This window comes from Notamacropus eugenii, chromosome 4 (assembly GCF_028372415.1).
Source record: "Notamacropus eugenii isolate mMacEug1 chromosome 4, mMacEug1.pri_v2, whole genome shotgun sequence".
NCBI classification, from domain to species: Eukaryota; Metazoa; Chordata; class Mammalia; order Diprotodontia; family Macropodidae; genus Notamacropus; species Notamacropus eugenii.
In genome coordinates, this window is record NC_092875.1 from 77,907,470 (window position 1) to 77,928,388 (window position 20,919).

General features: G+C 50.5%; 2 protein-coding genes across 4 annotated transcripts; one reads left to right on the forward strand and one right to left on the reverse strand.

Annotated features, from left to right (window-relative positions):
* Positions 1 to 966: 966 nt before the first annotated feature.
* On the reverse strand, positions 967 to 19,730 carry RAD23A (RAD23 homolog A, nucleotide excision repair protein). Of its 3 annotated transcripts, XM_072602191.1 has the most exons (10): positions 19,397 to 19,633; positions 18,233 to 18,394; positions 17,866 to 18,059; positions 16,259 to 16,314; positions 15,989 to 16,116; positions 15,455 to 15,533; positions 15,241 to 15,371; positions 14,975 to 15,139; positions 1,757 to 1,958; positions 967 to 1,480 (listed from the first exon to the last, which is right to left on the reverse strand). In XM_072602191.1, the coding sequence occupies exons 1-10, from the start codon at positions 19,568 to 19,570 to the stop codon at positions 1,416 to 1,418; spliced, it is 1,356 nt and encodes a 451-aa protein (XP_072458292.1). In that variant the 5' UTR covers positions 19,571 to 19,633; the 3' UTR covers positions 967 to 1,415. The 3 variants fall into 3 exon arrangements, with proteins under 3 accessions (XP_072458292.1, XP_072458293.1, XP_072458294.1); XM_072602192.1 differs by lacking the exons at positions 967 to 1,480; positions 1,757 to 1,958 and adding an exon at positions 13,676 to 14,762 and having other exon boundaries at positions 19,397 to 19,730; XM_072602193.1 differs by lacking the exons at positions 967 to 1,480; positions 1,757 to 1,958 and adding an exon at positions 14,547 to 14,827 and having other exon boundaries at positions 19,397 to 19,628.
* On the forward strand, positions 7,940 to 12,863 carry GADD45GIP1 (GADD45G interacting protein 1). Its single transcript, XM_072602195.1, has 2 exons — positions 7,940 to 8,359; positions 12,506 to 12,863. The coding sequence occupies exons 1-2, from the start codon at positions 8,007 to 8,009 to the stop codon at positions 12,852 to 12,854; spliced, it is 702 nt and encodes a 233-aa protein (XP_072458296.1). The 5' UTR covers positions 7,940 to 8,006; the 3' UTR covers positions 12,855 to 12,863.
* Positions 19,731 to 20,919: the final 1,189 nt, after the last annotated feature.

Below are 20,919 nucleotides of genomic sequence, written 5' to 3' on the forward strand. Positions count from 1 at the left end.
CCCAACCACTGTGAGCTTCCAGCAAACCCTATTCCCACCCCACCTCTGCCTGCTGCTTGACCCCCTGGCTTTTCAGGCTGGCCCCACCAAGCCAGGAGAAGTTGGTGCCAAAGTCCATCAGCCCTTACTTGGTTGGAAGCAAGGTTGGAAATCTTCACCTCCATGGGAAGCTAAAAGAGGGGAGGCTGAGGTGGGGGTGACTGAAAGACGGAAGAGTGAGAGATGGGGGTTGAGAAAGCTGAGGGTTAGGGGCTAGGGGTTCTTGGAAGGGGAATAGACCCTTTTTCTCTTCCACTTCAGGCGGCTCCCAGGTCCCCTGCATGGCCCTGGCCGATCCATCTGTTTCCTCAGGTAGTGGTGCCACCACCCCCATCCTGCTTCCCTCACCTGGGAGGCTCCCTTCCTGAGGAAGGGAGAAAGCTAAGGGGGGTAGAGAACAGCCCCCCACCCCCCACTCCTGGGGGGGTGAGGAGGCGGGGCCGCCAGGGGAGGGGAGTGAGGAGGCAGAGTCACCACATGTCCCCGCGCCTGTGCCAGACGTCCGCCATCTGCTTGGGGGCCCTGTTCCAGCTCCTGCACAGCTCCCGGCTCCCTCCACCTTCTCCCCCACACTGATGGGTGGGCGGGGGTGGCCTAGAGCTCCAGACAGCGGGGGACTGCCTCAAGGGCAACATCCCCACTTCTCCCCCCCACTTCCCTGTAACCAAGAACCCAAGCTTCCAGGCCCCAACAGCTCCCTCCAGAGTCCCAGACAAGGAGAGTTGGTAAAGGGGCACTATGTCTACTCACCCACCACCTCTTGGCCCTGAGCCCAGGTTTCCAGGTCCATTTGACCCCACACCCCCTCCCCAAAACCCTTATGAGGCCTGGAATTTTCCTCAAAGGCCTCTCATCCACAGCCCAGCCCAGCCTCCCCTCTCTCCCTCATTGTGCCCAGGTTAGAGAATGAGCAGTCACAGGCAAGGATAATTTCAAGCAGGCAGAGCCTTTGTGTTTTTATAGGCAACCTAAATCTCAATAAATATCAACTCTCTGGGCCCAAGGTTCCAAAAACCATCGGGCCTACTGGTGTGGATTGCATCAGGCCAGGGACCATCGTAAGGAGAATGGGAGAAGAGGTAGCCCAGAAGGGTCAACGCAGGCCAGACAGACCTGCCAAGGGCTATCTAGGAAGCATGTCTGCTGATGGGAGCAGCCAGTAGGCATCACTTAGTTCTTGATGTGTTCCTGTTCACACGTGTGTGTGGCACTGACAGGCCTCCACTAGTGAGGTGGACACCTTCAGCCGCCTTCGGGAGGAGGGTTTGTCAACTACCTGGCACCAAAGGACCACGAACACTCGGCGGTGTTGGGAGGGCAGGCAGCTGTTGCAGAGGTGGGGCCTGGTGAGGCCTGCGCTGGGTATGTAGAAGGAGCTACAGTGGCCAAAGCAAAATTTGTTCTGGAGGCGGATGGAGGTACAACCAGGACGGGAGACCACCTAATGGGCAAAAATAGAGGCAGAGACACCCAGACAGGCAGACACCCAGAGAAAGAGAGACAGACACAGTAAAAGAAAGATAATGGCAGGAGAAATGAGAGAAAGAGAGATGGGGAGGTGAGCAACAGGCACACAGAGACACATGAAGATAGAGTCAGATCCCAGGAGCAGGGCAAAGGACTATGGCCAGGAGGGGCCATCAGACCAAACCCCAGGCTCAGCTGTCTCTTCCCTCCACTCACCTGCCCCTTGCTGATTAGCTATCTGAAGGCTTACCTGGGTGAAGGGCACAGCCTTGCACATCTCCCAAACCACATCCTTGGGACTGAGGGGAAGGGACACAGCAGGCATCTCCTCCTCTTCCTGTGGCCTCTCTACCTCGGGGCTCAGACTTGAAGCATCTTGTAGTTCCCTCTTGCTGGGATAGAGTGGCTCCCATGATTTGCCTCCTACTTTCAGGCCCTGAAAGGTCTTCCAGCTGTGGGAGATGGTGGCGGGTGAGGGGGAGGTCTGGGCATTTTCCACCAACATCTCTGGTCCATCTCCAGAGCCCACTCCTGGAGGTGGAAAGTAAATGCTGGACCCTTGGGAAACCTTGAAAGGCCTGAGCAGTGGACCTGACATCTCAGATGTTGGGGGACCAGACCAAACCCCAGTGATCAGGCTGAAGAAAGCTGTAAGTTGTCTAACAAACATCTTCCCAATCATCAGTCTCTCTGGGCTTCTGCTGATGGCTTCTGCTATCACTCAGGTTGGGACCTGGGCTCAGGGTTCAAAGCAACTGACCCTGCTGTCTATGTGCATCTGTTGCCTGGGGTCTGGGGTGAGCTTGAAACCCACTCTAAATAGACCTCTCTCCATGGGAAGCCTCACAGGAGGGGAGAACAAATTTCCCACACCTTGTTCCCCACTGAGTTCTCTCAATCTCCTCCTTGGGTCACATTCCCAGACCCAAGTCTAGGTGTGTGGTCTAAAGGACATGGAGGCCTTCCTGAAAGGCTTGGAGATAGTAAGGTATAGTGGAATGAGCTCTGGATTTGGAGTCCAACGTTCTGGGTTCAAACTTGGGTTCTGCCAGGTTCTCAGTACTGGTTAGACCCTGGGCAAGCCAGCCACTATCTGACCTGTGGGTGGTAGGCTAAGGCAGGAAGTCCCAAATGTAGGCTGGAGGTTGTGTGAGATCCTGGGGTACTGGGCTTGACTGTCTCCCCTCCCCCATCTCACACTCAGGTGAGGAGCCCAGGGGCCGTGAGAACAAAGCTAACCCACGGCTCCCAGCCTTTCCGATTGCCCCAAACTCCGGGTTCCCAGCGGTGCAGATAGGAATGGTGAAGACTGCCCTCTGGTGGTCTCTTTCTTCCACCGGGAGCATAGCTCACTCCACCATCCTATGTCTGGCTCTCCTAAATCCTCCCCATAGCCTTATCTATCCATAGAAATTCACTTGAATCCAAGATTCAAGGACAGAGTAAGACCCCCAGGATGTGAACACCAAGGAACCAGAGACCCCACCCCGCTCCTGCAAGTGCTCCCAAGCCCTGTACACCCCTAAGAAGTGGTGAACAAAGGAAGGAAGTGGTGAGGGAAGGAAGGAAGGAAGGAAGGAAGGAAGGAAGGAAGGAAGGAAGGAAGGAAGGAAGGAAGGAAGGAAGGAAGGAAGGAAGGAAGAAAAGGAGGAAGGGAGGGAGGGAGGAAGAGAGGGAGGGAGGAAGAGAGAGAGGGAGGAAGAGAGGGAGGGAGGGAGGGAGGAAGGGAGGAAGGAAAGGTAGAGGGTAGGTGTGTTAGGGGTTCTCACTAGAGCAACCCTCAAAGGGGAATAGATTTTTTCATAAGACCCCATCTCTGGAGGTCTTGAGACCTTTGGTGATTTATAAGACTCCCTCTCAGCCTTTAGGGGTTGGGACATATGTCCTGAATGAACTCAGGGCAGGGGAAGCTTCCAAGAAATACAGATTCTCGGCCCTGGATTAGGTGTTGAATCTGACCTCCCACCCTGTTCAGCAATCTCATCTATAACCCCTCATCTCAGCTTCCCCCATCCTTTATCAGAACGTCTTCTGAGCCTCAGGTCCTTCACCTATAAGATGGGAAGCTGCACTATATAAAGGATCTAGAGCCCCTTCCAGCTTTAAAGAAATGTTTACTGACTGACTAAGGATCAGTGACTGAGACTTCCACTGACAGGGAGTTCACTACCTCTCAGGGCACATTCCATTTTCAGGTGGCTTCTGGTTGAAAATAAAATTTGCCTTTGAATTCTCCTCAGTGGTCCTGATTCTGTCATCTTCAATCAAGTTTTACATGTTTTCTCCCTTTTCTCTGTAATGAAAATGTATGTAATACGATTAGGAAGGAAAAGTCTGCAAGATGGACACCTCAAGGTTACTCCTATGGACTCTATAGCCCAGCCACTGCAACAACTTATGGAGTTTACCCTACACTACTCACCCCTGGAGGTTGTTTGCATAATCCTTAGAGTGCTGCCTACATGCCCAAGTCTGAATTTGACTCTGAGTACATGGTGACCAAAGGGGAAGGAGGATCAAGTTCCAGTGAGACTTTAATGACCATCACACCAAGCACTTCTTTGGCTCCAGGAACCTCTAGGCTGGGATCAGATTTGCTCATTCTTTCCCCTTTGAGAGTATAGCCAGTGCTGGAGGTAAAGAGGCCCAAGAACTTTGAAAGTCAAATTCAGAAGGACCTAAGATTTGGGGAGACCTGGGATTTAGAAAAAAAAAAGCAAATCTGAAGTGGCCTGAGATATAAGGAAGTCCAAAGTCTGGGGAGACCAGGGTTTCTGGACTGTGAGACATCTGGGGAGGCTAGGAGCACCCCCTCAGAGAGAAACCGAATCCCAAGCCCAAGATCCCTCTTTTTTGGGGAATATTTTTTGGCTCTCCCCTGCCCATTCTCCACCCTACTTGCGAGATTTGGATGGGCTCTGTACAGAAAAAGTAGGAGAATGAGGGTCTCCCAGAAATGGCTCTCGAGTTCATTATTGGCTGCCTCAGCCAAGGGGCAGATAAAGGGCCAATTGAACTTGTCTGCCTTCCCTCTCTTCTTTCCTGGGGTCCTACTGCCAGAGCTTTGTCCAACATCACAGGGCATAGAGACTCCCAACTGCCCACCACCCTCCGTTTTCCCTCCAGCAGTCCTCCTCTCCCTTCCTCCTACCCTCAGATTCATCTCTCCTCCTCCAATTATCTTTCCCTCCCTCAGGCCCCCTCTATTGCACTTTTTCTCCTTTCCATTAGTTCTCCCTCCATTCTCTCTCCTCCCATTCTCTTCCCCTCTCTCTATTAACTATCTTATTATCTATTAACTATTAATTATTAACTTTCCTTTTTCTAGGCCTCAGGGTTCCCATCTATAAAATGATTCCCCAAGCTCTAATATCAGGAAATCTCCATGGGTTAGGGGCTCAGACACTCCCTACTCCCCACAAAAGAAATTGTTGCCTCCGTTCCATGGCTCAACTGCTGATCTCCCAAGGAATCCCCTGAAGCTATCCAATCCCTGTGTTGTCCATCCTGAAGCCTGAGGAAAAGAATAAACCCTGTACTCAGGACTGCTTGAGTCCTAACTAGCTGTATGACCCTGGGCAAGATGGGAAAACTGAGAGGATGATAAGTCTTTGTGCTATCTGCCTTAGTGTCTGGCACACAGTAGATCTTAATAAACACTTGCAGCCTTCACTAGTTGGTCAATATGTTCCAGACATTGTGTCAAGCACTGGAAATAGACAGTCTCTGCTCTCCAGGAGCTCCAAGTCTATTGGGAGACAACCATATACCAAAATTGGAAATAATCAGTAGAAGCTAGAGCTAGCTATAGGGGCTAGAAGGATCCAGGGAAGGTGTTTGAGCATGGGGACATGTTTTGTAGGCAGTAGGAGCCAGAGAATGAGATTGAAGGTGAGTGAGAAGGTGGGGATAATGGAGGAGGCAATCTGCCAGAGAAGGAGGGATGGAACTGGAGATATTTGTACATGTGTCTACACAAATTTGCCGTGGTAAGGAGAACTACCTTTTCAAATGAAACAAGGGAGGGGAGAAATATTAGTAGAAAGAATCTGAGTGATATGAGACAAGGAGAAAACAGGAAGATCTTGGTAAATGACCTTAATGTTTTCAGTAATAAATGAGGCAAGATTCTGAGCTGGGAGGGTGTGGAGACAGGGAGCCATGGGATGTTTGGGAAGGGATGAAAAAAAGCCTCTGTAGGTACGTGAATTAATTAGGAAGATGTAAAAAGCCTTATCAGAGTGAGGATCCAATTGAGGTCATGTAACAAATTTGTAGTGGACCCAGTCAGCTAGGTTTTGTGACTTTCTCTAACTTTGTCCAGCAGTACATGCATAAGAATGAAAGCATAGGATTAGCGAAAGGAATCCAAGGCTAAGGTTTGTCAGAGCAAAATGATGATATGGTAAAGGGTCAAGGGACTTAAGAGGACAGTATAAAGTTGAACTGGTTCACTAAGGTGCCAAGATGGTGAAGGGAAGAGAGAGTAGCTAATGCAGGGATGATGACTTGGTAAAATATTAAGGGGATATGGGAAGGGAATTTGAGCACCAGCCCTAAAGTCAGGAAGACCTGAGTTCAAATCCAGTCTCAGACACTTGCTGGCTGTGTGACCCTGGATGAATCACTTAACCTTGATTGCTTAAAGAAAAAAAAAAAACTACTGGGTGGGATTAAAGGTCATAGTATGGAAGAAGAATAGGGTCTGGGATTAAAAGGTGAATGAAAAGAGTGAGAGGTAGAAGAACAAGAGATTAAGGGAATTTCAGAATTCATGAATGTGGAAGTGGTGCATTTGTGTGTGAAAGCAGGATCTGTTGGTATAACCATCTTTGTGTGTAGCTGAGGTGGGATGAAAGACTAGGTCATGTGAAACTGTTGTCTGTCCTTCATTCTCAAAGAGGACCTTGATGTTAGGAAGGTGATGTCATGATTTACAAGTGAATTGGATTTAAGTGAGACAGGGTTGTGTAATCAGCAGCCTTGTCCTAAGGTCATGTGAAATAAATTGAAGAACTGTGAAGTTAGGGTATTTGAGACAGTATCTATATAAATGCTGAAGGAGGAGGAGAGAAAGAGTATGACCCAGGTACTGAACTCACTGAGAAAAGGAGGGGAGCATACAGAGTCCAATAGACAGAATTTTTATTGGATGGTAGATATGGTTTAAGCAGCCCTCAAAGAACAAAGGAAACTAACATTTATTAAGAACCTACTATGTGTCTGACTTTACACATATTATCTCATTTGATTAGCACAACAGTCCTGCAAGGTAGGGGATATTATTCTCCCCATTTTACAGCTGAAGGAAACTGAGGCAAACAACGGTTAATTGACTTGGCCAGGGTCACGTGTGGGAGCCTGGATTTGAACTCAGGTCTTCCTGACTCCAAGACCAGCATACCACCTAGCTGCCTAGGGGAGGTGACTGAGTGCTGGTGGTAGTAGGAGAACCTGGGAGTGTCAATGGGGAATGAGGAGTATCCCAATGACAAGTGAATTGAGGAAAGGGAATGAAAATGCTTGAAGGCCTGAAAACTTGATAGAATAAATTGCTTTCCTCCTTTTCCCCACGAGAGGAAGTCCTCAATGAAATGGTGTTTTCCCTTCATCAACTAGATGCGGAGTGGAGATAGGGTAGGCGACCCCGGAGGCTGGAATGGCATTCTTCCCTGACTCCAAAGGCAGGAGGCTGGTGCTCATTGTAAAGGGAAAGCGCTTTGCTTTATGAACCTCTAAGCATCATCAAAACACAACAAGATGACTTACATTCCAACAGAATATAAACTTTTTGAGGACGGTCCCTGCATGTGGCACATGGCCTGGACTTACTTGATAAATACTTGGTACGCTATCAAAGGACTCCAAGGAATACTGGACTTCAACCTAGAAGAGATCTTAGCCCAGCTGAGCCCAGGAGACCGTACTCGGGGTGACGGTGCTATTGAGATCCCAGGATCTAGGGCAGGGACCTCCTCTGGACCAACCCATTCTAGTCTCCAGATGGGAAAGGCTCGTCCATGAGGTCGGCAGTACACTGCGGAGCCAGAGGGACCCAGGAGCGCTGGCGCTACGACCGCGGAGCTCTTTCCCCAAGACTAGACCGATATGCAAGCGCAGAGTGAGTGATGCGAAGGATTTAATGCTTCATTCAATTCAAACCGCAATTATTAAATGCCAGCTCTGCGCCGGGCATACAGATACTAAAAAGAAAGTGCTTGCCCCGGAGGGCTCGCACCCGTGGAATGACGCGCTCGGGCTCCGGGAACACAACCCGACCGGGAAGGGGCCAGCCGAGTTAGCGGACCCGAGCGAGCCGGGGGCGGGGACGAGGCCCCAGAGAAGCGAGCCGGCGCCGTCGGAGCCTCCGGCCAATCCACGAGGCTCGGCGCGTCCCGCCCCGCCCCGTCCCCGCCCCCGCCCCGCCCCCCGCGCTCCGACGCAGGCAACGCCACAGACACCCCGGAAGCGGTCGGCTAGGACCCCGGCCGGCGGCCAAGATGGCGGCGCCCGGGTTGCGGGCGTGTGGCGGGCGGGCGCTGAGGGCTTCCCCAGGGGCCCCGGCCTCCCGCGCCTACCGGGCCCGGCCGGTCCCGCTCCGCCCTCCCAAGCCCTTCACCCCGGACCCTGAGGACCCGCTGACCCCGCGCTGGCAGCTGCGTTCTCGCTTCGCCGCCAAGCAGTTCGGGCGGTTCGGGGCCGCGTCCGGGGTGGCCCCGGGCTCGCTGTGGCCCACGGCCCCGCAGCTCCGCGAGCTGGAGGCCGAGGAACGTGAATGGCAGCCGAGCCTGAGTGCCATGCAGGAGGCGCTGCGGGCCCGCGCCGAGGCCCAGGAGCGAGAGCGCCGGGAGAGGTGGGCGCGCGCGCGGGGCTGCGGGGGTGGGGGGTGGGGCGGGGAGGTTCCCGCGGGAGGGGCGGGGGCGGGGGGCAGGCCCTTTCCTCCCCCAGGCCAGCTCCCTGGTCTGTAAGAAGCAGCAGCTGGGTGGGCTAGGGGCTTAGGCTTTTTCGTAGCGTGGACCCTAATGGCAATTGGTCAAGCCCTTACCTCTCTCTGGACCTCAGACTTTACAGAGAGCAGGCTGGCCTCTTAGTTTTACAGCGGAAGAAACCCAGACCCACAAGGAGGGAAGGGTCACTTGACCCACTAGCCATGTAACTAGTAAGTGGCAAAGCCAGAATTAGAACCCAGGACTTCTTCCAAATCCAATGTCTTCCCAATTACATTAGACAGCTTCACTGTGCAAAATGGTTAAAGTAAGGAGTTGGATCAGAATCGAAGTCCAGTCTATCTGATCTACAAGTGTCAAATATTAAAATTAACTGGGGAAATATTTAATAAAGTGCAGTGAAACACAGGTGATATTAAGGTGTGATTTTCTAAATCAGTATGTGGTTTAGAGGGATTCTTATGCACAGTTTAGTGGTCTCTTTTTGGGAAGGGGAAGAGGGGAGGGCAAGGCAGTTAGGGTTAAGTGACTTGCCCAGAGTCATTGGCCTCTGTTTCTATTTCTGCTTTATATCTCTTGATTAGAGATCTCCAGACCCCCTTCCATCCCTGGTGTTCTACAACATCCAGAAGCTCAGGGCTTGGAAATCTTGGTGCCCTGTATCATGAGGCCTGCCCCTGTGGAAGGTGTTGGGATGTCTGGGTGGTAGTCCCAAGGAGACCAGCTGTGAATTACAGAATCATGGTTTTATAAGGTTTAGATTTGGAAAAGCTCTTAGTGGTATTTTCATCTTTTCACCTTATTTTTCAGAAGAGGGAAAACTAACACCCAGAGAATCTAGGGCAGCTAGGTGGCTCAGTGGATAGAGTATTGGAGTCAGTACAAATCACTTGTAGTTTTATGACCCTGGGCAAGTCACCTAACCTCAGTTTCCTCATCTGTAAAATGGGGGTAAAAATAATAGCACCTTCCTCCTACAATTGTTGTGAGAATCAGATGAGTAAATTGTAAAATTCTTAGCACAAAGTGCTGCACATAGGGAGCAGTATATAAATGTTAGTTATCATCTAGTTCAGCTCCCAGTTTCATAATCAAGCTATTCTGCAAAATGAGACAGCTTGAACACTGGATTTGGAGGCGGAAGACATGGGTTCAGATCACAGATTTATCACTCACTAGCTTGTGTGATGAGATACTGATTGAGTCACTACTTTCTAGGCATTTTGTTTTTGTTGTGTTTCTTGTTTGTTTTAAAGAACAGGTCAGAGAGGGGAGGACATTCCAAGTCTAGAGAACAGAATGATGAGCAAAAACATAGAGAGGGAGGTGTGGGGATGTTCAGGATGCAGAAACTGAACTAGTTTAGCTGGCACAGAGATGAGTAACAAGAGAGTTGTGTCACAGTGGAAGGCCTTGATTTTCCTTGGTAGGTATGGGGAAGAAACATTCTAGCAGTGGAATCTTCCTTCAAAGCCCAGGTCAGGTGACTTCTCTGGGCAGCCTTACCAGATTCCCCATTTTAAGTCTTTTCTCTCTCTTTTTCATTATGTTTGTCTATTTTCTATTCTCTCCCTAGAATGCAAAGCTTAATTGATTTGGTTTTGCATCCCCAGTGTTCACCATAATGTCGTGTTTATAGTAGACACTAGGTGGCACAGTGGATAGAATGCCAGGCCTGGAGTCAGGAAGACTTGAATTCAAATGCAGCCTCAGACACTTATTAGCTATGTGACCCTGGGCAAGCCAGTTACCCCTGTTTGCCTCTATTTCCTCCTCTGTAAAATCAGCTGGAGAAGGAAATGGCAAACCACTCCAGTATCATTGCCAAGAAAACCCAATTGGGGTCACAAAGAGTCAGATACAACTGAAACAACTGAACAACAACAAATATTTCCTTGCTCCTCTTTCCTTATCTGTAAAATGAGGATGAGATGATCTCTGATAATTAAAAATCCCTCCCAGCTCTGGCAGACTATTAACTCAAACCAGGAGCTAGCGGGATCTTGGAGATAACTGGAAAAATAGAGAAATGGAGCTGGGGTCTGGAACTCTTCCCAGTCTAATGGGGGAGACAGCAAGCAAACAGATATGTACAAACAAGCTATATGCAGGATAACACTGGAAATAATCAACAGAGGGGAATTACTAGAATTGAAAAGGATTGGGAAAGGTTTGCTATAGAAGATGGAATTTTAGTTGGGACTTTTGAATGCCAAACAGAGGGTGTGTGTGTGTGTGTGTGTGTGTGTGTGTACACATACATACATATGTGTGTGTGTATATATATATTGCCTCTATCGAGTTTATTGAGTAGGGAAATGACATGATCTCAACCAAACTTTAGGAAGATTATTTTACTTCCTGAATGGAGCATACATTGGAATGGAGAGACACAGGCAGATCCACCAACAATTATTGTTGAATGAAGAAGTGAGGCAGTGTCAGAGGACAGAAAGGGGTATGTTCAAGAAATGTTGCACAACAGATTGGATGTTGGGGAGGAGGTGAGAAATAGTGGGGAATGGAGAATAGAAAACTATGCCCAGGTTATGAGCCTGCAGTACGGATGCCACCCTCTAGAGTAATACAGAAGTTAGGAGGTGGGGAAAGGCTTAAGGGGGAAAGATGAATTCTGTTTTGGACATGTTGAGTTTAAGATGTCTGTCGGACATCTAGTTTGCTATGTCTGAAAGGTAGTTTGGAAATGTGAGATTGGAGATCAGCTGAGAGGTTGCCACTGGATAGGTGGATTTGATAGTCATCATTATAGAAATGCTCATTAAATCCATGGAAGCTCATAAGATCAGCCAAGTGAGGTAGTATAGGGGGAGAAGAGGGCCCAGGAACCCTGTGGAACCTAGGCTTAGTAGACTTGATGTAGAGGAGGATCCAGCAAAAGAGACAGAAAAGGAGAGGTCAGATAGGTAGGAGGAGAGAGTGGTATCCCAAAAGCCTAGAGAAGAGGGTGATCAACAGTGGCAGGCTGCAGTGAGGATTAGGAAAATGCTTGTTGGATTTGGCAATTAAGATCATTATTAATTTTGGTGAGAGCAGTTTAGTGAAATGATGGGGTCAGAAGTGAGGACTGAGAAGAAAGTGAGAGGAGAGAAGGTAGAGACATTGTAGACAACCTTCATTTAGCCACAAAGGTCAGAAGAGATATAGAACGATAGTTATCGGGCATAGAAGGATCAAGTGAAGGATTTTGAGAATGGAAGAAGCATGGGCATGTTTGGAGGCAGTAGGGATGACAGAGGGCCAGTCAACTGGAGAAGATGGAATGGGAGGGCTTGAGCATGTAGAGGGCCAGTCGTGGTCAGCTTATCATAGGATACATGAGTGAAGGAGAAGACGGCAGATGCACCTGAGTGATAGGAAATGAGATGAGGAGTGCATGGCCAACAGCCTCATCTTCTGTCATCCTCTTGGCAGAACAGGCTCAAGGCAGTATCCACAGAAAACACTGAATAACTTAAATGGCCATCCCTGTGTTAACTGATGTGGGGAGAGTCCATGTGGTCCAAGAAGCTTCATGGGGGAAATGGGACCAGAGGCAGCATGATTCAGAGCCATGGATTTGGAGTCAGAGGATCTGGGTTCAAATCAACTTCTGCCATTTCCCTATAGGACTTGGGCAAATCATTTAACTCCTTTGAGCCTTAATTCCTATTCCCTGAAATGAAGGGCTGTCCTGAGGGATCACTGTAGTCTCCCCCAGCTCCATATCTATGCTTCTCTGTAGTGGAAAACATGGCTTTGAATCCGAGTTGTGACATTAGCTGTGTGACCTCCCCCAGCCTGTTTCCTCAGCTATGAAGTAGGGACCATATTCCTTTCACAGTACTCATGGGGAAAGTGATTTCTAAGTCATAAAATACCAGAGCACTGGGAGCTATTATTACTAACAACTTGGGCCTTTCAGGGCCCTTAGTGTTCTGAAAAGCAGGGATTTACCAAGCAGGGCCAAACCAAGTGATCCACAAGAGGAAACAGGCCTGGAGCTCTGAAGTAGCTTTGTGGGTCCCCACTCACCCTGCTTCCCTGCCCTCCAGGGAGCAGCTCATTGAGGCCAAAATGGCCCAGATGCCACAAATGATCATGGCCTGGAGGCAGCAACAGCGGGAACGCTGGGAGAAAGCACAGGCAGAGAAGGCCCGAAAGGCTCGGCTACAGGCAGAAGCACAGGAGAAGCTCGGCTATGACGTGGACCCCAGAAGCTCTCGATTCCAGGAGCTGCTCCAGGAGCTGGAGAAGCAGGACCGGAAGCGTCTCAAGCAGCAGAAGAAGCAGCAGAAGGAGGCGGCAAGGATGGCAGCCCTGCAGGCTGCTGCAGAGGCTACCAAGAGCCCTGTGAGCCCAGGCCCGGAGGGGCATGCTGAGAACCCTTTCAATAAAACTTAGTGCCCGTTAGATTTGTTTGTGCAGACTTCTTTTACTCTGCTCCAGAAGCTGGAGATAACCCTACCTAGTATGGAGTGGAAGGAACATTGTGTTTGGAGTCATTTTGAATCTTGTTTCTTGAATAAGCCCCTTCCCCTCTTCATCTGTAAAAGGAGGGGTTGAACTAGATCTCTCAAGTCCCTTCCAGCCCTAAGCCTGAATGCAGGAAGGCTTGGACCCTGCCAGTATCTGGGGTCACTGTCTACAGGAAAGGGAATCCCCAGGCCCCATCCCACCCCACCCCCAGTTTCTCAGCTGCTGGCTCCCTGCCCACACAGGGGGCTCTCAGCTTTGCCAACCACTGGGGGAAGGGGCAGGGGGAGACGATGGGGAAATAATGGAGGAGCAGATGGTGGAGGGGGAGAAGGCTTCTGTTTACCAACATTAATCTCCGGTAATTAGCCAATTACCAAGGGGGAAAGTAGCCAAAACAGACAGCAGTATGTGTGTTGGAGGGAGGGCTTCACCCATCCAGTATCTATCCTAGCTAGGGGGGGCAGAGGGAGGGCTCTCTCCAGGGCCAGAGCATCACAGGGTTTGGCTCTGCAAAGCTCACCAAAGCAGCTGACTCTGAGGAAGGCCAAGCCTGAGCAGCTGGGGCAAGTGAAGGGCTGGTTTACCCTGGTAAGGGGTAGCCCATCCTTCCCAGGCCCAAATGAGAAAGTGTTTACACTTCCCCATGGCTCAGGAGCCAGTCTGCGTAGCTCTCATCCCATTCACATCTCTTAGTGAAGAGGGCCTTCCCAGGACACAACACAGGAACTAAACCAGCTGCCCCTAGCTTGTTTCTAAAACTTTTATTCACTTCAAAACCTTTATCAGAGACACATTTCTGGGGGGGAGGGCAGGATGAAGATGGCAAGAGGGAAGGAGTCAGGACAGCCTGGCTCTGGGGTTAGTTTCTGCCCAGACATTCTCTCTAGTGAACACCCTACCCAGAGTGCTCCTGTCCCTCCAAACCCATCTTAATGCTGCTCTTTCTAGAGCAAAGCAAGAGGGATCCAAATGCCAACTTGTCCTTCACTAGGCAGCAGGAAAGAGCAGAGGTGCTTTTATGCCCTCTGTTGCCTACTTATAAGTTTTTGCTCTAACCCCAACACCCCCTTTTCTCTCTCCCCAGCACCAAGGCTGGTGATAAGTAATTAGCCCTAGCTATCCTTCATCTGACTTTCCTCAAAAAAAAAGCCAGATGGAAGATTTGGACAGTTTCATTCCAAGGGAAGACCAGGTTCCTCACACCCCCAGCCCTGTCCCAAGTCAGAAAGGGGGCAGAAGGGGTGGAGCTGGGCCACCTCAGACTCCCCCTAGGAGGGGGTGGGGACATCAGCAGTTTCAGGGGGAGGGAGAAGAGACCTGCTTGCTGGGAGCTGGGGCCAAGGCTCCATCTGTCTCAGCAGCAAGCTGGGCCACAGGCCAGGAGGGGCCCATCTGTCTCCAAATCCCCTGGCCAGGCCGCCAGCTCCAGCTCACACACACACACTTTCTCTCACACACATGCACACGTGCACACTCAGAAATGGGGGGAACGCTGGGTTAAGGAGGACAGCCTTATTACAGCTGTGTGTGGCCCCAACTTCCTTGGGGGAGAGGGGAGTTAAAAGGGCACTCGGGGAATCTTTTTGTGTTTTTTTTCCACTTAAATAAACATGAATATATATGTATATATATATTTGCTTTCTATAAAACTTTTTTGCTGGCAGTGGGGGGGGGGGGGGGGCAGGGGCTGAGCTCAGTTTCCCTCCCTCTCTCCCTGCATCACTCATCATCAAAGTTCTGACTCAGGAGAAAATTTGCTGCCAGGTTCTCATTCTTCTCACAAGCGAAGTAGGCCTGGATTACCAGGCTCTCAGGAAACCCCAGGGCCTTCAACTGCAGGAGACGGACCAAAAGACGAGGGTGAGGAGCAGAAGTCACAGGGATCACACTAGCTACAACTGGAAGGGAACAGCGTCCATTCCAAGGCCAAACAGGCCCAGAAAGGTACTACGACTTGCCCGTAGCCACCCATCGAGTAAGTCATGGAGCAAGGCTTCTGAAAGCCAGCCCTCATGCCCCACCTCCCACCCTTGCTGGTCCCTTACCCTCTCTATGGCTTCTTTTTCCTGTGGCGTGACCTGGATGTAGTTCATCTGAGGGGATTCCTCACCAATGGCCCCAACCTCCCCCTCCACATCCGACATATCTGCCAGCTCCCCTGTGGGCTCATTCAGCATCTGGATGAACTGTTCCTGGTGCCGGCTGATTTGCTGAAGACCAAAGTGGTGGGAGCCAGGTCACCAGTAGGGTCACCAGCTTGCCCTCAATGGCAGTCAGGAAGCCCAGCCCAGATCAAAGACCCTCTACTTACCTGCAGTAATTGGGGGTTCTCCTGGCCTAGTTGCTGTAGCAGGGCTGGCAACAAGGCTGGGTTCTGCTGAATCACTTGTCGCATGTTTTGGAACTGAGGCTGGTCACGGAGAAATTCCAGGGGGTTCTCACCTGTCAAGGTAGATAGGGGAAAGAACCCCTTTTAGACCTGGGCAAAGAGGCTTCTCCTTCCTTGCCTGGTGCCCACTACTTACCTCCCTCTGGGGCAGGCTGCTCAGGGGCTTGGCTCTCCTGTGCAGGGCCACTCTCAGACTCTGGACTCCCTGGGATCCCCTGTAGGGCCAAAGGGGATATAAGATACCTGTTTTACCTTACTGGCATGAGTTGGGCCCTCTTTCCCATGTACCCAGCCTTCTGCCAAATAGGGAGTACAGGAAAAGGATTATGCACTTAACAGATGATATCAGGGAGTTGGCCCAAAACAGCATAGGCCAGACATTAATTATCACAATAATTTCCTCCCCTTTTTATGAGAGGGGGATATTGGGGAAAAGGGAAACCCAGGAAAGATCTATTATTCCCAAACTGGATCTGAAAAAAACCTTAGAAATTCTTCATGCCACAAATGGAGAAAAGAATCGTCAAGATCATATAGGCAAGCAAAGGTTAGCAGGGTGAGAGACAAACACAGTGCTCTTTCCACAACCCAGGGCTGCTTGCTTTTCCTTCAAAGTCAAGTTGAAGCTCCACCTCCACTATTCCCAGGGAAGATTAGGGAGCTAGCTCACCGTCAGCAAGTACTCCACAGCCCGATGGGGGTTGTTGTAACTGGCCCTCAGGGCAGCCACAACTCGCTCCCGTTCATAGCCCATGGACATGATTTCTGTCAGCATCGTCTCATACTCGGAGCCTGTCACTGAAGGGAGGGAGAGAGGAGGGCTCTGGGATGACCAGACCTAGTTCCCGCCCCCTTCCCTCAGCTAGGAGCCTTTCCTCCTTTTACCCACCCATCCTGCCCCAGGACCCTCATTCTAGTGCCCCACCACCCAGCCACCCACCTAGTGTAGAAGCTGCGTCATCTTCCTGCCCGCTGCTCCCTGAAGAGGGAAGAGAGCTGTAGAGTTGACAGAAACATTTTTATCAATGACTTGGATGAAACCACCAAAGGCAAGCTTGTCAAATTTGTGGAAGATGCCAAGTTGGGAGAGAGTGAGCTAAAATGCTGGATAATAGAGTCAGAATCTAAAAAGAGTTTGGCTAGAATCAAGGACCAAATTGAATAAGGTCAAGTTTAATAGGGATTGATGGCAAATTGTATACTTGGGTTCAACAATTCAGCTGATTAGACAGCACAGCGCCCATGGTGATAATCTGGGAGTTGTCACAGACTACAAACAACACAATTCTGCAATGTGACAAAACGGCCAAAAAAGTAAAGTTAGAACAATCCAAGGCTGCTATGAGAGTCACACTGTTCAAAGCAAAGAAGGCAAAAGTTCTGCTCTATTCTGCCCTTATCAAACCGCCTGAGAGGCAAGTAGGATGGTAAAAGAATGGGAGAACAAGCTGTGAGGAGGAGCTGAAGGAACTGAGGAAGTTTGGGGTAGAAAAGGGAACATCTGAGGCTACAAGGGAGCAGGTTAAGATCTGAAGGGCTATCCCGTGGAGAACTGCTTCTGCTTGATCTAAGGACAGAAATAAGAGCAATGGGAAGTTGCTAAGAAATAGATTAAGGCTTAATGTAAGCAAAATCTTCCTAACTAGGAGAGCTGTCCCAAAGAAGCATGAGGCTGCCTTGGGAGGTAGTGAGGTCCCCTTCACTAGGAGTCTTCAGGAGAAGCCAGGCAACCATGGATTAGAGGTGTTGTTAGAAAAGATTCTTGCTTAGGACCCAGTTGGATTCAGATGGCCTCTGAGATCCCATTCCTTCATTCAGACTCTGTGCCCTCTGATTCAGGCTCCTCAAAGGGCTGCTCACCTCTCTCTCGCCATCCTAGGGGCCCTGGATCTCTGGGAGTGGGGACAGAAGACAACAAACCCAGAGATGCATTGGAGCAGTCTCATATATGTGAGACTTGGATCAGATTCATCCTGCTGGGCTCCAAAGGGTAAAACTTAGATTGCAAAATCATCTAATTTGAGCTGGAAGGGACTTTGGAAATCATCTAGTCAACCCTCTCATTTTACAGATGAGGAAACTGAGCCCCAGGGAATGTTAAGTAATGTATACAAGTTCACATAACATAAAGTGTAAGCCATAGGACTTGAACCCAGATCCTCAGACACCAGAGCCAGTGACCTGCAGTACACTGTACAATGCACTGAATGGAAAAGGTACAAGTTGTAGGTAGGCAGATTTTGACTCAATTTAAAGAATATTTTCTAAAAACTTAGAGATGTCCAAGAATGAAATGGGCTGCCTCAGGATTTAGTTCCCTGTTACTGGAAGTCTTAAAGCAGAGGTTGGATGATAAAATGATCAGAAATGACACAGAAGGAATGTCATTTAACCCCTTTTTAGGCCTTGGCTGCCTTGTTTATAAATGAAGGAACTGGAATTGATGCCCTCTGAGGTCCCTTTCCAATACAGAGATCCTGGGAAAGCATGAGAAAAGGAAAGTCCAGAGCTCATGAGTCCCCCAACCCCAACCTGGGAAGGCCTTACCCAGGCCCAGCCTCTGGAGGTGTCCCAGCAGCTGACTCTTCTGTGGACTTCTTCTCCTCACTGGGTGCTGGCGGGGGTAGGGGCATGGCAACAATGGTGGGAGCTGGTGGGGCAGGTGTGGAGGGCTCCGGGGTGTTGGCAGCAGCAGGGGCAGAGGGCTCCGGAGGTGCCGAAGTGGCAAGCCCAGCTTTGGCCTGGGAGGGCCAAAGAGAAGATAGGTCAGAGCCTTGTTTTTATCAGCTCCAACAGAGCTGGGGGACCAGACCCCACCCTCACCAGGCCTAATCTATCTAGGACACAGATGGGCACACACCATAGTTGGAATATCTTCTAGTCTCCTCTACCCCAGGAGCCTACTGGTCCTTACCTTAGTCACCATGACGACCACAAAGTTTTTCTCATCAATCTTATAGTCTCTGATAGGGACATCGTCACTGAGGATCTTTCCTGCATAGATAAGCTTCTGTCCAGACACAGGGAAGGCATCACGACCCTTTTCTGCCTCAATCTTCTCCTTGAGCACCTTCACCTGAGGAGAAAATCACAGAATTTAGGTCAGGAAAGACCCTTAGAAAAAGAATCCAACCTCATCCTTTTACAGATAGGGAAACTGAGACCCAAAACACAAAGGATTTGTCCAAGGGTTACAAAGTGAGAGTCAAGAGATCGGGGAGGGGAAGGAAGGGTAGAGTCTTATAGACTGGGTCCTCAGAACTCTGGGGACCACAGGAGGAAAGGGGAACAGATGCCAATATGGAGAGTCGCCCAGGCTAGAAGTCAGGAGCTGGAATTTCTCATCCCAGCTCTTGCTCACTATATGAACCTAAGCAAGTCCCTTTTTTCCTGGGCTTCAGTTTCCTCATCTTTCCTATGAGCAGAGGATTTAGAGATCAGGGGATTTAGAAGGGCCCTTGGAGTCTGTAAAAGGAGGGATAATCCCTTCCCTGCCTCAGCCCGCAGTCAGTACCACAGCTGAAGCAAAGGTCCAGGATATGCAGGGCTCCCAGCGCTTCTTTGTCTGCCTGTGTCACCCTCGCCTCTCCCCCTCGTACCTCCGGTACTTGTGGGGACAGTTCTCCCCCCACTACCTACTCGGCAGTGTTGTTGGGTGGGGGGAGCTATAGCTCACTATCCAAAGTAAGTCACTGCTGTCGTCATCATCATCATCATCTTTACCTTCATCGCCCAGGGCTACCGGGGCTTCCCCAACAGAGGACCAGAGCTCTGCCAGCAGCCTCCCCCTTGTCCAAAAAGTAGCTCTGGGGGTGGCTCCCCATCCCCGCCCCCAAAGGCCCAGAGAGACAGGGTGGGCGCTGACCGCTGAAGGAGAGCGTGGTGGTAACGGGGAGAGGGGGGACTTGGGGGACCTGGAAGGGGGAGAGGGTTCAGGGAAGGGGAGGGAGGTCCGCTAATGACAGCAAGGGGGAGGGGGTGGAAGGGGCTGCGTCTGGCCCGCCCCGCGGGGAGAAGGGCGAAGGCGAGTCGGACTTGTGCTGTCCCGTCCCGGCCTCCGTCCCCGTCCCGGCCTCACCGTCTCCCCCGGCTCCATGCGGATCTTAAACGTTTGTTGCTGCAGCGTCTTCAAGGTGACGGTGACGGCCATGGCTGGGCCGGGGGGCGGCGGCAGCGACTGCTTCCGTCCGTCCGGTCCGTCCCTCACTCCGTCCGACGCGGCGGCCCCGGGACAGTAGACACACGGGAACATGCAACTCACGCCGCCGCCATCTTAGCGCCCTGAGCCACGCCGGGAACTGCTTCCCGGTCATGCGCGCCTCGTGACGAGACCGAGGAGGGAGAGGCGCGAGCGCAGCGACCCCGATCACGTGACGGGGGTCGATGAACGGAAAAAAAAGGAATTTTCTCTCCCGGTCATGCGTACTGAGGAACCACCTTGTCGCTGTCGCAGGGGCAGCACACCTCTGCCCCCCCATTCTCCCCTGGAGTTTGCGCACTAGAGGCTCCTCGTATGGTGACGTCATTGTTTGGGTGGCGTCATGTTGTCACAAAATGGCCCCAGGAGATCATAGTGTGATAGTTAGGGCTGCAAGGGACTTTACAAGTCCAACCGTTTCTTTTACAGATGAGGAAATTGAGGCCCAGAAATGCTTCAGTGACTTGTCCAAGGTCACACAGGTAGCAAACAGAAGAACAAGCCTGGTGCTGTCACCTCCAGGGCGGGGGGAGCCAGGTTTCCCCCATCCCCCATCCCCTACATTCCTACATCCCCTACACCTTCCAGCCTGTCCCCTCCCAGCAAAGTCCATATCCTGTGCTTTCAAGAAAATCCCAGTTGTTTGGGGAAATAGCCTCGCTTGGATCACCCGGTGCTACGCATCTCTTGGTCCTGAGGCTTTCACCGACTCCTCTGGGCGAAGCTCCAGACACGAACACAACATCCGGCCTCTCGCCGCTCTCCAGGAGGTCCCCTCTGTTAGGAGGTCATCACGTAGGGGAGGTCTCAGCTCAGAGTCAGAGGGTGGGGTCAGATCTCCCACCAGTGCGGACTCCTTACGTGATGGCTTCGCAGGTTACGCCACACTTCCCAAGCTAGATTTTTGTCCATCTGGGACCCAGTTCAGCATTTTATACAGTGTAGTCAACGTTTGTTGAATTCCATTGACAAGCTTAATATCAAAAAATGTAGTTGGGGGGAAAATGCAGTGGAATATCTCTCACTTCCAACTTGATAAGAACTCCCGGCTTCCTTCAAAGCTCAGGTGTACCACCTCCACAGGAAGCCTCTCTTGTTCCCCTCCCCCACTGTGAATTATCTCTAGAAATTTCTCATATTTACTTATGCAGGGATGTGCTGGTAAATTTTTAACATACTCTGCAAAAATAAAAAAGGTAGCACAACACCCTTTTAAGTTTAATTTGCATTATTAACATTTTCATCACATTTTAGAGCAGTGATATCAATAGAAATGGTGGTCACTGAAGTACATAAGAATCCCCGTAGGACACATAGTGACTTAGAAAAGCACATATTAATATTACCAGTGTTTTGTAATCTTTTTATTTATAGAAGTGTTGTGGGCTTGCAGGTTTAGTGTT